Source organism: Sceloporus undulatus, chromosome 8 (genome assembly GCF_019175285.1).
Source record: "Sceloporus undulatus isolate JIND9_A2432 ecotype Alabama chromosome 8, SceUnd_v1.1, whole genome shotgun sequence".
Lineage (NCBI taxonomy): Eukaryota > Metazoa > Chordata > Lepidosauria > Squamata > Phrynosomatidae > Sceloporus > Sceloporus undulatus.
In genome coordinates this window covers 5,074,484-5,089,295 of record NC_056529.1, presented here as the reverse complement: position 1 = coordinate 5,089,295, position 14,812 = coordinate 5,074,484, and the positions used below count along the sequence as shown (strand labels likewise).

The following is a 14,812-nucleotide window of genomic DNA, read 5'->3' as shown; positions in this document are numbered from 1 at the left end:
CGTCATTTAATATAAAGCAAATTTCACCCACAATATGCACAGGTTATTGAGAAACATACCTGTGGAAGCCTGTTTGAAATGAATGGGATTTGTGCTTGAACTGAAGGCTTAGGTGGGAAAAAAGTGGCAATGAACCAATGGCAAAGGGAAAGCCTCCCAGGCACACATAAATGATCAGCAGACCAGATGAAATGCTACCCTGATACCCCCCAACTCGCCCAATTTGACACTTTTCCCCGAAACCACTTTTCCCAGAACTTTTCCTGATGGAGAAAAAAGATTCAGTGCTGCTGCCACTGTTTGTTGTACCTGAATTGCTTCATATCCTGCTCAGTAGCAACAGGGAACACTTTATCCAGGACACAGTCTCCGACATCAATGGCTAACCAAGAGTTACAGAGGAAATACCACTTCTGATCAGTGGCAACATCATGAACCAGCACACGGTTCACATACCTATGAAGGAATCACAGGAGGAAGGTTTAAGGAAGATGGAAAAACAGGGCCACCATCAGCTTTTTTGAGAAGATGGCTCCCTTGGGGCTTTGGGTTTGTCAGCTGTCATCTGGCAACCAGTCCACTAGCCTGAAGAAACTCCTTGTGCCTGGGTTTTCTTGTCCTCTTCTCCTTACCCTTTTGTGTGGTGTTGTTTTTGAGATTGTACACCTGTGGGATGGAACTGTCTTTTCACAAAATTATACATGGATGCCTGGCCTATCCAGCTGTATATCACTGTATAGCTACTAGAAAGAGAGACAGAAAGAAAGAAAGGAAGGAAGGAAGGAAGGAAGGAAGGAAGGAAGGAAGGAAGAAAGAAAGATATAGAACAGGAGAAAAATATATTGTGTACATTGTACACTGCCATAAATCCTTTGCTGGATGAAAGGCAGAAGCAATTTTTAAAAATATGAATGAAAGAAAGAAAAGACAGAGGGAGAAAGGAAGGAAGGAAGGAAGGAAGGAAGGAAGGAAGGAAGGAAGGAAGGATAAAACAGGACGGCCACATGATTCCCTTCTCTCAGTCTGATAGAAAGTGGCTTCTTATGCTCCTGGTAGTTAGAAAAGAAAAATATGTTGATGCCCTTCAACATCTTTCTCTACCTCACACATTTTACTCTGAAATGTAAAATGCCTGAGGGTTACATGCGCTGTGTGAATTGTTCCCGTGACTATGAAAGAAAGGATCAAGCATTTGTTCTGAGAGGTAATATGCCAATGATAGTTGAGAAAGAATACGCATGTATTTTCTGGGAGGTCCTACATACAGTATACACCAAAGTAAAGCAATCAAATGGTGTAGTGTTGTGGCCTCTGAGAAAGAGGGGCAATTCAGTCCTGGATTCTAATGTCACAGTTCCTGATTGAATCTTTGCCCTTGAACTCGCTAAGGGATGTCAGACAAAACATTCCTTTCCAACTTTAATCTACCACTATTGCTTCCTGCAATAGGAAAGTATGTACCTTATGGGGTTGATTTAAGACAGTAGGTGGTCCAGGAACCACTTTTATCCCAAAGAACCCTTTGGGGGCTGCATGGATTGCCAAAATAATAATATTAAATAATAATAATAATAATAATAGCTTTGGGGTTCTGCCTTCTGTCTTTCCAAAGCTGCATCCTCCAGTTGGCACACAGGACATGTGCCACCATCCCCAGCCTATGTTGTGAGTGATGAGAGTCATAGTCAAGCGTATGTGAAGGTGCCAATGTGGGAGAGACTTTTCTATATTACAAAATATTGATTCTGGAAAATTCCTCTAAACCTCAGGGGTGATTAAAAGAGGGAAAACCTTTGCAAGGGCAGTTTGAAAGGGTTTTCACCTTCATTGCTTCATCTCTTGCCTACCAGGATGGGCTTTCTCCCAAATTGTCATGCCACAGTCTGATGCTCTGCAGTTCTCCAAGAGGAAAGAGTGTGCAGAGGAGAAAGACATCTGCTCCTCCTCGCTCAAAAACGGGTGTTTCCGGATCCACAAGGTGATGCGGTTCACTCTCTCCTTCCTGGCCATACAAGGTGAGAGTCACCTGAAACAGGACAAACATGTGGTGTTTAGGATTGTTTCTGTAGCTGCATATATTTCCATGGACAGCCTTCATACATGCGCATAGCCAAATTCTGAACTGGTTGGTTCAAGCAGATAACCATAAACAAGTAACTTGTCCCTTGGCCTTTTCAAGAAAGAAGAAACAGCCCCACTATCATTTTCTGATTCAAAGGATGAACCTTTGGCAGAGCCTTATTGATGATAGTTGTATAGCAGCACTGATGTACATAGTGCTTTACAAAGGAATAAAGCACTTATAACTGCTTCAGTATAAAATACTGAAATACAGTACTAGAAGCAATACTAAAATACAATGCTAAAAATGCAATAGTGAAATACAGCGGTAAACTACAATGCAAAAAAGAAAAGCTACACACGCAGATGCAAAATACAGAATAAAACAGATAAACAATTACAGTAAATATACAGGGCATTAATCTGAAATTCCAAAAGTTTTAGAAAACAAAAAAAGTGTTCAATTTGGATTTAAAAACAGCAAGAGAAGGAGCTTCAAATCAAGTGATGATGCATTTGGTCAGTGACAGCTTATGTATGTATGAAATTGGAAACCCAAATCATGAGTCTTATTTTTCATTTTCATCACTGCAAGTAGAACAAAAATCACTCACACACAAACACATACATACTCTAGAGCTAACTATAACCCTTTCAGTATATACAATGACGTTCTGGACCTCTGCGATACCTTGGAGGTTGTAGCTGCTCCCCGGCGATGTCCAGTATAAACAGTCACCAGGTAGCGATACTGAGCAAAAGGGTCATTGTCTTCCAACACAGTTATCTTCACCTGGAAAAGAAAGCATCACAGAAGCAGAAAATACATGGTAACGAGGGGGGATTATTTGTTTCCTGGTAAAAAAAGTTATACGCTTAGTTTTTAAGGTTATACAGAACTCTTCCCCAGTTAGAATCAGAAAGGGAAAAAGAAATTACATCTTTTCATTGTATACCAGCTCCCTAGGTCAGTTTATTTTAACCCAGTAAATACTCTTCAGCAGAGATATTTAGTTCTACCTATGACACATCTGACCCTTCCACATTCTTCAGTCTAGAACCATGATAACAATCCATCCATTGAGGCCCTTGCAAACTGGAAGAGGACTATTTGTACTGAAGAAATGCAGGTGAATTCAGGTATGGCTTACTTTGGCGTCATCTTGGTTGTCTTTTCTTCTAGCCCAGATCAGAACCAGCAGATATACAAGGAAGATGCAACCCACGGTTGTCACCACAACAGGGTTGTCCACAAAGGTAGCAAATAACTCCACCGTTTTGCTGACGTCTATGGTGTTTGGCATCACAAAGAAAGAGCTCCCAAAGAAGGTCAAATGGTTGCAGAGACACTGGGTGCTATCAGGGGTTGTTTTGGGGCCAACCTGCAAGCCAAGGAATATGTGTCATTACAACCTTGCACCCATCCAAACTGCACAAAAGTGAATGTGCAATGTTGGTGAAACGAAATGAAACAAAAGATATTGAATCTGGCAGGAAAACATCTGAGTCCAGCCTTATTGTTATAGAACAACACAATCATGCCTTGGTTTCTTTCTACTCACATAGCATCCATAGTTATTCCAGCTCCCATGGTGTTCATCCCAAAATACACACTGGGATATGAAGCAACTGACTGAAATGTTTACATTGCTGGCAACAACTGCCTCCACTTCTGTTTCTGGCCTTGCTATGAAATAATACATTCCTTCTCCAAAAACAAGGTCTTCTGGGTGAAGGATCCAGGAATATACTTCACCTGGAAGAGATAAAGTTTACCTTACAGGGTTATATGACTGTTCTAGCTAGTGAACATGCTACAAAGCTACCAACACTGATTTCTTTAATTTTACCTGTAGCGTTTCTGTTGTGAGGAAGATGTACCATCAATTCATAGTCTGTCTCATTGGGATGATAACCATATCCCAAATATAGAGTAAGTGGAATGTTTTGGTCCAGCTCCAAATGAATCACAAGAGATGCATTTGTTGAGGTCACATTAACCTGGAGAGCACTGAAGTCTTGCAAACTCAACACACTTTTGTAGTCTTGTATTGTTGAACTCCTTGGCAGAATTATCTGTGATTAAAGTTTACAGTTTGAGTTCTGGGAATGCATCCAGGCTGCAAGAACCTTTAAATTTCAGTGACCAGAAGAGACAACACTGTGATTGATCCCTGGCTCACTTGTTCCCTGCCATTGGAAAGATAAACAGCACAAGGGGAGAGCTGGGGCTGAGCTTTGTGAAAGGTATATTCAGAGAATGCTGACATGGAAGAGAACTGGGTATATAGCTATACAGTGTAACCCTGAGTAGATGCCAGCCACAGATGCTGCTGGCAAAATGTCAGGAATAAACTCTTCTAGAACATGGCCACATAGCCTGAAAAATCCACAAAAAACTATGGATGTGGACCATGAAAGCCTTCAACTTCACATTAAAAAACTCTAATGCTCCACAGCTCTGTGAAAAAGAAGCATGTCAGGAAAATCACCTCCATGTCTTCCATAAGATTATGGACTGGAATGACTGTCCCGTCAAGGCTGGTGAGGGTGAGGCCTCCCACGGCACTGTGGATCTCAAAACTGTCGCTTGAGGAAAAGGGATTCACAGAGAAGCTCACCATCTACAAGAAGAGTGATTTGTTCAGAGCCAAGAACCCAATCGTACCCAACGCTTGTTGTCAGGTGAGATAGTGAAAGCAACTCACCTTGCTTTCTGACCGGTTCAGGAAACCTATGTATGGATTTTATCACACTGGGGCTAATTTCGGCATTAAAGAGAGATTAAAGCACATTTAAAGCAACCCACAAATAAAGCAAAAATGGCAAGTAATTGCATGGATGATTATCACACGCAACTGCACAAATAAAGTGATATCACAAATGCATTGTCTCTGAAATACTGAAAAAGATGTGTGTTAATGCTTCTTTGCAACCACTTTAATGGTGGGTTTTATGTGGCGTTGTGTGAAATCGTTTCATGTAATTACGCGATTTTTCCAGGATATTCACGGGATAAACTCCCGGTCTCCTTTGTGTGGAAAACTCCTACGACTGACAATGTTTTTGGATGAATTAGGTACGCACGATCAAAGGCCAAGATTTAACACGATACAACCCATATCAGTCTTTTCCAATGTGTGGGGCTATATCTCCCATCATCCCCAGGCAACAAGGCCCACACATCAGAAGACCACCATCTCCCTATGTTGGGAAAAAGGTGGGATATCAGAAAACAAAAATACTACTAATAATATTGGATGGGTTACAATGAACAGAGGTGGCTGGATTAGCTTAGCCATCACTGTTACACCAATGTTGTTATTATGTTTTAAGCAATAATCTTAACAAGAAAAGAAGACAATACATTACTAAAAAAATCAAATCACAATGAAAAATGATGTACTTGCCCTGATGTCCACTGTCTCGTCGCTTTCTTCCAAGACACGAATGGAAGAGGCAGAGGGCAAAGTGAAGCTAGCTGAACTGGAGCCAGAGACGCTAATGGATGCACTGTCTATGTTGTCCGTCTGCAACCTTTCCAAAGAAGGATCAGGGGGTCAAAAATCAGAAAAGACAAAGACACACAGGAGATGAAAAGGAGAAGACAATTTCCCTTGGAAACAGAGTGATGCATGTCTTGCATCCAAGTTAAATTATCTCTATCCACTGAAGGTTTATATGTACAATTGTGGAAACCGTGTTTCAGGGTTGGTTTGTTTTTATTCTCTCCTTTGAATTGTGCAATGCCATCCATTGACCTTAACATCTGATCAAGATTTTAATCCTAGGCATCTGCATTGCCAGTGCCCAAATCCTAGGTCCCCCACATGGGTACTTTGAGACTCAACCGCAAGTATTGAGCAAAGAAGTACAAATGCTGCATGGTATATCTGCTTAATCTGTATAATCGGTATGTAAAAGACTTCAGCTGTGTCTACACAGAGGAAAAGAACCATTCCTACCCTGTTCCTGCCCTGTCCTGTTTAGATGAAGCACAGGGCCCAACTCATGCTCCAGGGTGAATCTTTGGAGTAAAAAGAGTCTTCTTTGGCTGCAGACCAGGCTGGAAACACTAGAGAATCCTGTGCACTGTGCGCTGATGAGGAGACGGGAGGAGCACTGGCCACTGACCTCTTTGTGCCTAGAACTTCCATCCCTCTGCCACAGTACTTTCATTTTCAAATTCACATGATTCCAGTACCATTCCTTTTGCAGACATGCAAACAGTTTGCACAAGTGTACATTAGTACAACAATACCACTAGTACAATGCACAGATGCTCAATAGGATGGCTGTGGTTTGGGGAGTTTGTGGCCAGAGCTGCCAGTATTGGCTTGTCGTGGGTACCAGTTATCTGGACAGCTGGTCTTCCCCACAGATCCAGAAAACCTGATAACAATCTGGTGCAGACATGGCCTTCATCTCATGTGACCTCATCTCATGTGTAGTATGATTCCAATCTTCCTAGCTCATTAACCATGGATGGCATTCCTATGAGAAAATCCAAGGGACGTCTTGTTCTTGCTTTGCTGACTGAGAAGTCTGAATGCTGATTTCATACATTTTCTCCCAGAGAGAGACAAAAAGCATTCAAAAAAGAAGAAGGGCTGCTTACCTGTTGATATACATCACTGCAGAAGGAGCTGTGAGCACCGTGGGTTCATCATCTGGCAGCTTCCCAATCAGGAGAGCGCTTTGGAGGTTTCCAACAGCAGTTAAAACTTGCTGTGACACCAAACTCTAGTGTAAGAAAAATAAAGAACATACTTTGTCATTTTCTGATGGATGTACTGAGTAGTTAGGTTCATCCTTTGCTTGGAACTGGTGAATCCAAGCCTTTTTCAGACCTCAGATTTGTGGTTTCTTCATTATCATATAAAAAGTAATCACCTGTGAACTCTCTGGGGCAGAAGTGTCCTCTGTCCTGTTCTGACCTCCAGCCTCCAGGACGTTGCTCACTGCTGCAAAAAGGTAGCTGGCCGCCTCCTTGCGCTGTAGGTCATCTTGACCATCTTCACTATTCACAATCAGCAAAGACTCACTGACACTCTTCAATGTATGACCAGCTTCCACCTGGACAGGGGGAAAGAATTTGTGAGTAAACATACTCTCTTTCTTGAATTTAGTTTATGAACTTTATACTCTTGTGATGGCTGGGTCTCCAGTCATCTGGGAACTTCTCCTGAACTACAAAGGGTTAATCTGGGAGGAGGAACATGCTAATGAGAGATGACATCACATGCTAATGAGCTGTGACATCATAGCTGATGTAAGGTCTAACTGACCAATCAGAGAGTAGGACCGCGAGATTCAAGAACTTTCTATGGGAAATCTTTAAAAGGACTTGTGCAGCCATGCGGTCCTTTGTCTCTCCCTTGATCCTCTCCTGAGGGGGAAACCAGATGCTGTCTCTTTGAGTCTGGGAGACACAGACTCAGGGGAATGCAGGTTGAGAGGCCAGGGGGCCCTCCCTGCATCCAGGAACTCAAAAGGACTACAAATCCCATCTGCTGTGAGTAGTTAGGAATGTGTTAGTTAGTGCGTTTAGGCCTTTTGTTATTTTCAACAATGGCTTGTCTGGAATGAATTCCGTAACTATGTTCTTTGACCTGCAAGGCAAAGGGGCTTTGCAAGAGTGTTATAAATTCTTTCTATCCTATTCTATCCCTTTTTAAAATAAACTTCTTTCTTAAAAAGCATCTGCTATCTCTATACTCCTATACACGCGCCTTAACTCGGTTACTGGTTGTTCTGGGTTGGCAAGGAAGGAAACTAGATATCTCTCTCTCTCTATCCCTCACAAGTCTCAGTGTGTGTGGGGGGAGGAATTAATTCACTGAGTGGTGGCAGCGTGACTATAGGACCTCCAGGGGTCTCATTCTGCTCAACAGGGAGCGAGAATGGAGATCTAGGAGATCCTAGAGGGGAAAGTGTGACAAGAGGGGACTCCCTGGGAGTAAAGGGCCACGCACAGGGTGCCAAGGGCTCCAGGGAAAGGCCCCCAAGTCACCACAACTCTTAGCTACAGGTGAGAGGAAAGGCACCCCACCTAGACACTCACCTGTGCCAAGGAAGACAGTTCTTCGCTCCTGTAAGTGACTTCTTTCAGCACTTCCGACATCTTAAGTGCTGTCTGCATCGATGTCACATTAACAGTGGACAAGGTGGTCAGCATGAGCTCTCTCAGCTAGGGATGGTAAGAGAGGACATTAGAGAAAATTAAAGTATTGGAAGGGACTTAGAGGTCAACTAATCTGGCTCCTGGCCAGTGCAGGAACCTTGCAGCAACAGCACAAATGACAGATGGGTGGACAAGCAAGAACATGTCAAAGGAAGGGTGATCAAAATGATTAAAGGTCCAGAAACCTTATGAAGAAGGACAGAAGGAAAATGGTGTGTTTGGTTTGGGGAAGAGAAAGCCGAGAGGTGACATGATAACCATCTGTAAATATCTGAAGAAACATCACGTAGAAGACAGAGAGAGATTGTTCGCTGCTGCTCCAGAGATAGCATGAACCAGTTGGTTCAAATTACAAGATAAAGGAATTCCACCTAACCATTAGAAAGAGTGTCTTTATAGTAAGAGCTGTTTGGCTGTGGAATAGACTGTCTCGGAATTTGGGGGGGGGGGGGAATTCTCCTTCTTTGGAAGTCTTCAAATAGAGGCTGGATGGCCATCTCTCAGGACTGTTTTTACTTGCATGGCAAGGAGGGGGACTACGTGGTCTTTGCAGTCTCTTTCCATTCTATGATTTTATATTCAGCTCCAATCTCTCTTGCAATTTCTAACCGCTGGATGTAGTCATGCCCTTTGGAGCAACAGAAAACAAATCTACAATGTCTTTCTGCATGATCAATAGCCTTTTGGATATTTGAAGACTAATGCTTAGCCTTCTGTTTAATCATCTTTTCTCCACTGTTCCTTGTAAGACTTAGTTTCCAGTCCCGATATCTTACTGATCACCTTTAAACTGCCACATTTTGACTCCAATTCCCTGAAGCACCAGCCAGGCAAGAAATTATGGAAGTTGTGGCCTGAAACATCTGGACATGCACATGGCACCTCTTTACAATGAATTACTAGTAAGATGTAGGGTACATCTACACTGTAGAAATAATGCAGTTTGGCATCACTTTAAGTGCCGTAGCTCCATCCTATGGAATCTTCGGATTTGTAGTTTCACAAGATCTTTAGCCTTCTCTGCCAAAGGGAGCTCATGCCCCTCAAAACTACAAATCCCAGGATTCTGTAGGATAGAGCCATGGCAGTTAAAGCAGTGCCAAACTGCATTATCTCTACAGTGCTGATGCATCCGTAATCCTCTACAGCGTAAGCACCAGCTTCTCCTTGTCTTTCGAAAGATTAATTATTAATGCCAATTACATAATACTTTATGCTTCCCCAGCTTTTTTCTATGCAGACACCTAGAGGCATTTTGGAAATGCCAATTAGGATTTGCAAAACTATTTGTGACAATAGGCTTCATGCCAAAACAACTGCTTGAAGAACTGGGGAATGAGGCCTGGGATTTCTTGCTTTTTAGCCAATGAGCCATGAATAGGATGGTTTGAATTTCATTCTTCCAGTTTGGATTACTGCAGCAAATCCCTGGATTCCATAGCATGGAGCTACAGCACTTGAAGTGGAGTCAAACTGCATTATTTCTACAGTGTAGATGCTCCCCAAGAATGGCTGTGAAGCTCAGGGGGAAGAGCCAAATGGCTGCTGTTTTGCTCCCCATCATCCTTGCTACCTGAGCCAGTTGAATATAAATATTGCTTATATGCTTTAAGCTTTTAGATAAAACATTAGTTCAGGGATGGGGAATCTATGGTCCTTTAGATATTGTTAGACTGAAACTGTCAGCATCCCACACCATTGGCTATGTTAGCCAAGGCTGATGGACACTGCAGAACCTCAACATTTGGAAAGTTGCTCTTTTCCCATCCTTGCATTATTGGTTCCATAGAACAGAGTACAGAAATTTACCTCCTTCCTTGTATCTGTCCTCAGGGATGTATTGACATGCTCTTCCTTCATCTCTTGATTGAGAACAGAAGACACTGACTTGTACAGCTGGAACAGGGACATGCTGTTGTTCTCTCCTTTTAGGATGGTGTTCGATTTTTCCAAAATAATGGTCTGCAAGGTCTGGTTTCCACCACTTATTTCCTCAGGGCAAACCTCATAAAAGATGAGAGGAAAGTTATCTGAGCACAGAGCATCCAGAACTATTTATTCCATTACCACCAAAGACATCCTTTAAAAAAAACACAACTGATGGGCAAAGCGGATGTGACATTAATTGCATCTTTACCCTCTGCATGGTTAAAATAAACATTTTAAAATAATACACAGGGTGCGCTTCCTCAGCTTCCCTAAGAGAAAAGGTTTACAAATCGAGTCTCCCTTATATAGGATTTCAATATCGGAAATATTCCAAGATACAAAAGTGTCCACATGGCTGGCATGCAGAGAAATCCTATGCTCCAATTTTTTTTTGGGGGGGGGGGGTTCCTTTTTTTTTAAACTCCAGTGATGATCCAAGAGATTGTTATAAAAAGCACCCCCCAAAAAATAAGAATGAAGTGAGCAGATGCAAAGGCAATAACAGCTGGCAAAATCCAAGGAGCCATACGGTGATAATTCACACTTCTTTAGAGCCTGATGTATGGTTAAACCTAGACTTCAGTTAGATTTCAAAGAGGTAAATTCTGCACAATGTTGTAAAGAGGTCTAAGAAGGGCATCCTGCACCTTTCCTAGATTGCAAATCTTAGGCGCAGGTAGCAAAATGCTGGTAAAGTAAGCAATATCACACCTACCCTGACTGTGGAATTTGTATGAACTGTGTCACCATAACTGTTGGTTACAGATACATGGATTTGCAAGAGAAAGTCATTGTCCCTTTCTCCAAGCGGGAGATAAACTGAAGGGAGAACAGAATCTTGTCCACAGTGTAGAAGAGAATCTGAAAGGGGCAAATCGGATGGGGAATGAACCTCATGGCAGGATAGAAAACAGATCTCTCCATGTCGAACAAGCAAACAAACTGTCAAAAATGTGAACAGGAATTGATTTGTGTGGCCTAAAGAGGCTTGAATTACAATGGTGAGATGTACATTTAAAAAAACAGTTTGTTGTTTCTATTATATCCCACATGTACAGCAATACTTCCTTTGCATGGTCTCATGGGGATTCTGGGAGCTGTCACCCAAAAAAGACAGCATTTCTCATCTTCAGTTACCCACCAGCCGCCACCAATAGATCTCACCAAGAAAGCCTTACAAGAAAGTCACTGTAAATCGGATTCTACTTGAAGGCACATAACAACAACAACATGGGTAGAGGTGTGTGTGTTTCTCGTCCATGAATATGCTCAACAGCATGCCCAGTATGAATTGTAATTGTTGCTGTTGTTGTTGTTATGTGCCTTCAACTCAACTCTGACTTACGGCAACCTTTTCCTAGGTTTTTCTTGGCAAGATTTATTCAGAGGGGGTTTGCTATTGTCTTCTTCTAAGGACTTTATCACACAAAGGAAAAACCACGTAATTAAGTGAAACAATTTCACATGACGTTGGACAAAACCCGCCATTAAAGTGGTCACAAAGAAGCATTAACGTGCATCTTTTTACTTTAAGGATTTCAGAGATAATGCATATCTGATATAACTTTATTTGAGCAATTGCATGTGATGATCATTTGTGCAATTGCTTGCCATTTTCGGTTTATTTGTGGGATGCTTTAAATGTAGTTTTTTGTGGGTTTTTCAGACTATGTGGCCATGTTCTAGAAGAGTTTATTCCTGATGTTTCACCAGCATCTGTGGCTGGCATCTTCAGATACATAGCCCTAAAAACCCACAAAAAACTATGGATGGCGGCTATGGAAGCCTCCGCCTTCACATGCTTTAAATGTGCTTTAATCTCTCTTTAATGCCAAAATTAGCCGCAGTGTGATAAACTTGTAAATCTGTGGAAGTGTGATTCAAACCCTGATCTCCCAGAGCACACAAACCACTACAACATACAGACTCTCTATACAGATAGTAGAGCGATAAAATGCTGTAAGTAACAAATAATCTGTGACTCTTACTTGGCTCCAGGTAGAAGCAGTATGTGAGTGAGGCGCTGTCAGTTGGAGGGCACTGATCCTCCAGGCAAGAAGAGTAGCAGGAGATGGAAAAACTTGTGAGCACTGATCCTTGGCTAGGAGATATTGCACACACTGGGGCTCTTGGAAGAGGCATAGTGCTGACAATGAAGGTTTCTTCGCCATATTTGTGCTCATTAATTGCTGGAAAGTTTAGAAACAAAACAGGCCAAGGTTGGTTTGTGATGGTTTGTGACATGCCAAAGATGAGCATTTGGTTTTCAAAGAATGGAATGAGAGGATGTGGGTGCAATGATAATTGGTAAAACCTAGCAAAACCCAAGGAGCTATAGTATGAGAATTCACACTTCTAGAGATGAATTTGATGAGGAAGAGCCCATAACTGCATGCAAACAGCAAGGCTGTACTGTCCAATACAAACTTGGCTGAGAAAGAATGCAGTCCAGTAATTCCAGCATAATTACTGTATACTGTTGCAATTTGATGCTACACAACCAGTGAACAGGATTCAGTTTTTGTGTTTCAGTTGCCACAAGCCTGTTTGTTGTTATTGCAAGAAAAGATTCTCATCACTATGTCCACAGCGTACAGTATTAAAACCGTCGATTTAAAGCAAATGACCATTAAAGCAGCAAATAAAAATCCTTAAAACGGACGATCCAAATCCCGGTTCTCTCACCTGTCACTTTAATTTTAAAGGCTTCTCCTTGTGTTTGCGAGAAAGAGCTGTTCAGCACCAGCGTTGTCGTGTTGCTCTGAAGCAAAGTGAGGGAGCTCTGAGGGAAACCAGTCAAACTACAACTTGGTGGGAGCAAACTGGGCTGAAGGGGGGATCAACCACAGGAGAAACAAAGATGGAGAAAGAGTCGGTTTTCAGTAGGCTTTCCACTGTGTTTTCCAAACAAGCAGTGTTCTCGACACAGCTAGGCATTTCATCTAGTCTTCAAATGGTTGCATTAATATTTCACCTCATTTTTGCAAAAAGGAATATAATTAGCTTTTGTTAAAATTGTCTCTAACGTCTTTCTCTATTCTGTGGCACTTAGGGCCCAAACAGACAGGCCAAAATAAAGCTGCTTCAGGTCACTTTGGAGGTATGCTGTTTAAATGATGCATGTGTCCGAAGAGGCTGGAAGTCGCACCAAGCCGCGCTCCAGTCTTAAGAACTGGAACGCAGCTTTGTGCAGCTTCCGGCCTCTTAAGATGCATGTGTCATTTAAGCAGCATATTTCCAAAGTGACCCAAAGCAGATTTATTTTGGCTTGTTTGTTCGGACCCTTACTCCATAGTCATTTCCAATCTGGAAATTCCAGCGCAGCACATCTGGAGGGGACCAGTTTGGGGGAAACGCTGCTGTACAGTAAGTATTTTTGGGGTGGGGTGTTTGTGAAGATTTAGCCCTTTAAAATGCAGGCATTTTCTTTCTGCAAAATAAACTTGTGTTGTCTGAAGGTGCCAGCCACAGAAGCTGGCGAAAAGTCAGGAATAAACTTCCAGAACACGGCCACATAGCCCGAACCCCCCCCCTCCCCTTACACACACAAAAAAAACCTATAAACCTGTGATTATTGGTTTTGCACACTGATTAACAATTCATTCCAAAACACAAGTTGGAGGAGGGCTCACCTTTCTGTGGAATGTATGGTCCAAATACCATTTGTAGAGTGTGGCCTTTGAGTCTGTCTCTGTTGTGACGCTGAGTGTAACATCTTCAGTGACATTCACTGGTTTGCAGTTCACCTCACAACTAAGAGAAATGCATTTAAGATATTAAAAAGAAATCAAGAAATGAGCATATACTACAATGAGCATTATACAAGTCTCCTGCTCATTTTCTTGCCTAAGGGGCTCTTCAGATCGGCCATTAAGGCCAACCTGGGGGCAGAGTTGGGGTGTCACATCCACATGACGCATGCCTCGACACCACCCCCTAGGGCGTCCTGACACCATGCACCACTTCAAACGGTACACAGCATCATAGTACTCCTCCAGCTCTGCGTCCGCACAATGCAGCACCACAGCCAATGCGCCTTTTTCAGGGCGCTGTCCCTTAGGAGCTGTGTGTACAGTGCCTTAGCTTCCTCAAAAGATCTCCATCTGACACAGGCTGCAGAAATTACACACTTTAACTGTTGTGCCTCATTCCTATGGAATTCTGGAAACTGTAATTTTGTGAGACGTCTAGTGCCACAACAAACCACAGTTCCCAGAATTGCATAGCACTAATCCATGGCAGTTAAAGTGGCACCAACCTGGATTATTACTGGAGTGCAGATGCAGCCACAGACAGAATTACAGAGCTGGGGAAAGTAATACAAGTGGAGCACACACCTGATTTGTGGGCTCAGGTCTCGTTTTGCTGTGATGTAGAGACATTGCTCATCCTGCTTCTCATCCATTTCTGGGTTTTTGACTGTCACTTTCACAGTCACTGCTGAGCTGGGAGGAGGAAGGCAGGCAGGAGGAATCCAGATCTCCCTTTGGTCCGTCTGGATGGACTGTTTTTGCATGCATTCAGCCCACTCAGGCCAGCAGTAACCTGCAAAGGCATGCACAACCCATTCATTCCCTTTTCTAAAACAAGGTGGTTCTTTCCTCTTCAGATCCAAACCAAACATACCCTCCGACTGTC

General features: G+C 42.6%; 1 protein-coding gene across 3 annotated transcripts in view; it reads right to left on the bottom strand.

Annotated features, from left to right (window-relative positions):
- The window catches only part of PKD1L2 (polycystin 1 like 2), a 40,416-nt gene that overhangs the window by 14,943 nt on the left and 10,661 nt on the right, over window positions 1-14,812 (bottom strand). The window contains exons 11-27 of one of the 3 annotated variants that reach the window (XM_042438454.1): window positions 14,512-14,719; window positions 13,807-13,927; window positions 12,860-13,001; window positions 12,163-12,363; window positions 10,890-11,116; window positions 10,055-10,249; window positions 8,126-8,251; window positions 6,955-7,137; window positions 6,680-6,804; window positions 5,472-5,598; window positions 4,554-4,685; window positions 3,912-4,137; window positions 3,624-3,817; window positions 3,213-3,443; window positions 2,753-2,854; window positions 1,848-2,026; window positions 310-456 (exon numbers count right to left, since the gene is read on the bottom strand). In XM_042438454.1, the coding sequence (XP_042294388.1) occupies window positions 310-456; window positions 1,848-2,026; window positions 2,753-2,854; window positions 3,213-3,443; window positions 3,624-3,817; window positions 3,912-4,137; window positions 4,554-4,685; window positions 5,472-5,598; window positions 6,680-6,804; window positions 6,955-7,137; window positions 8,126-8,251; window positions 10,055-10,249; window positions 10,890-11,116; window positions 12,163-12,363; window positions 12,860-13,001; window positions 13,807-13,927; window positions 14,512-14,719 (2,866 nt within the window). Of the gene's footprint in view, window positions 1-309; window positions 457-1,847; window positions 2,027-2,752; window positions 2,855-3,212; window positions 3,444-3,623; window positions 3,818-3,911; window positions 4,138-4,553; window positions 4,686-5,471; window positions 5,599-6,679; window positions 6,805-6,954; window positions 7,138-8,125; window positions 8,252-10,054; window positions 10,250-10,889; window positions 11,117-12,162; window positions 12,364-12,859; window positions 13,002-13,806; window positions 13,928-14,511; window positions 14,720-14,812 lie in introns of those variants that run through there. The other 2 variants (XM_042438455.1, XM_042438456.1) reach the window with 2 other exon arrangements.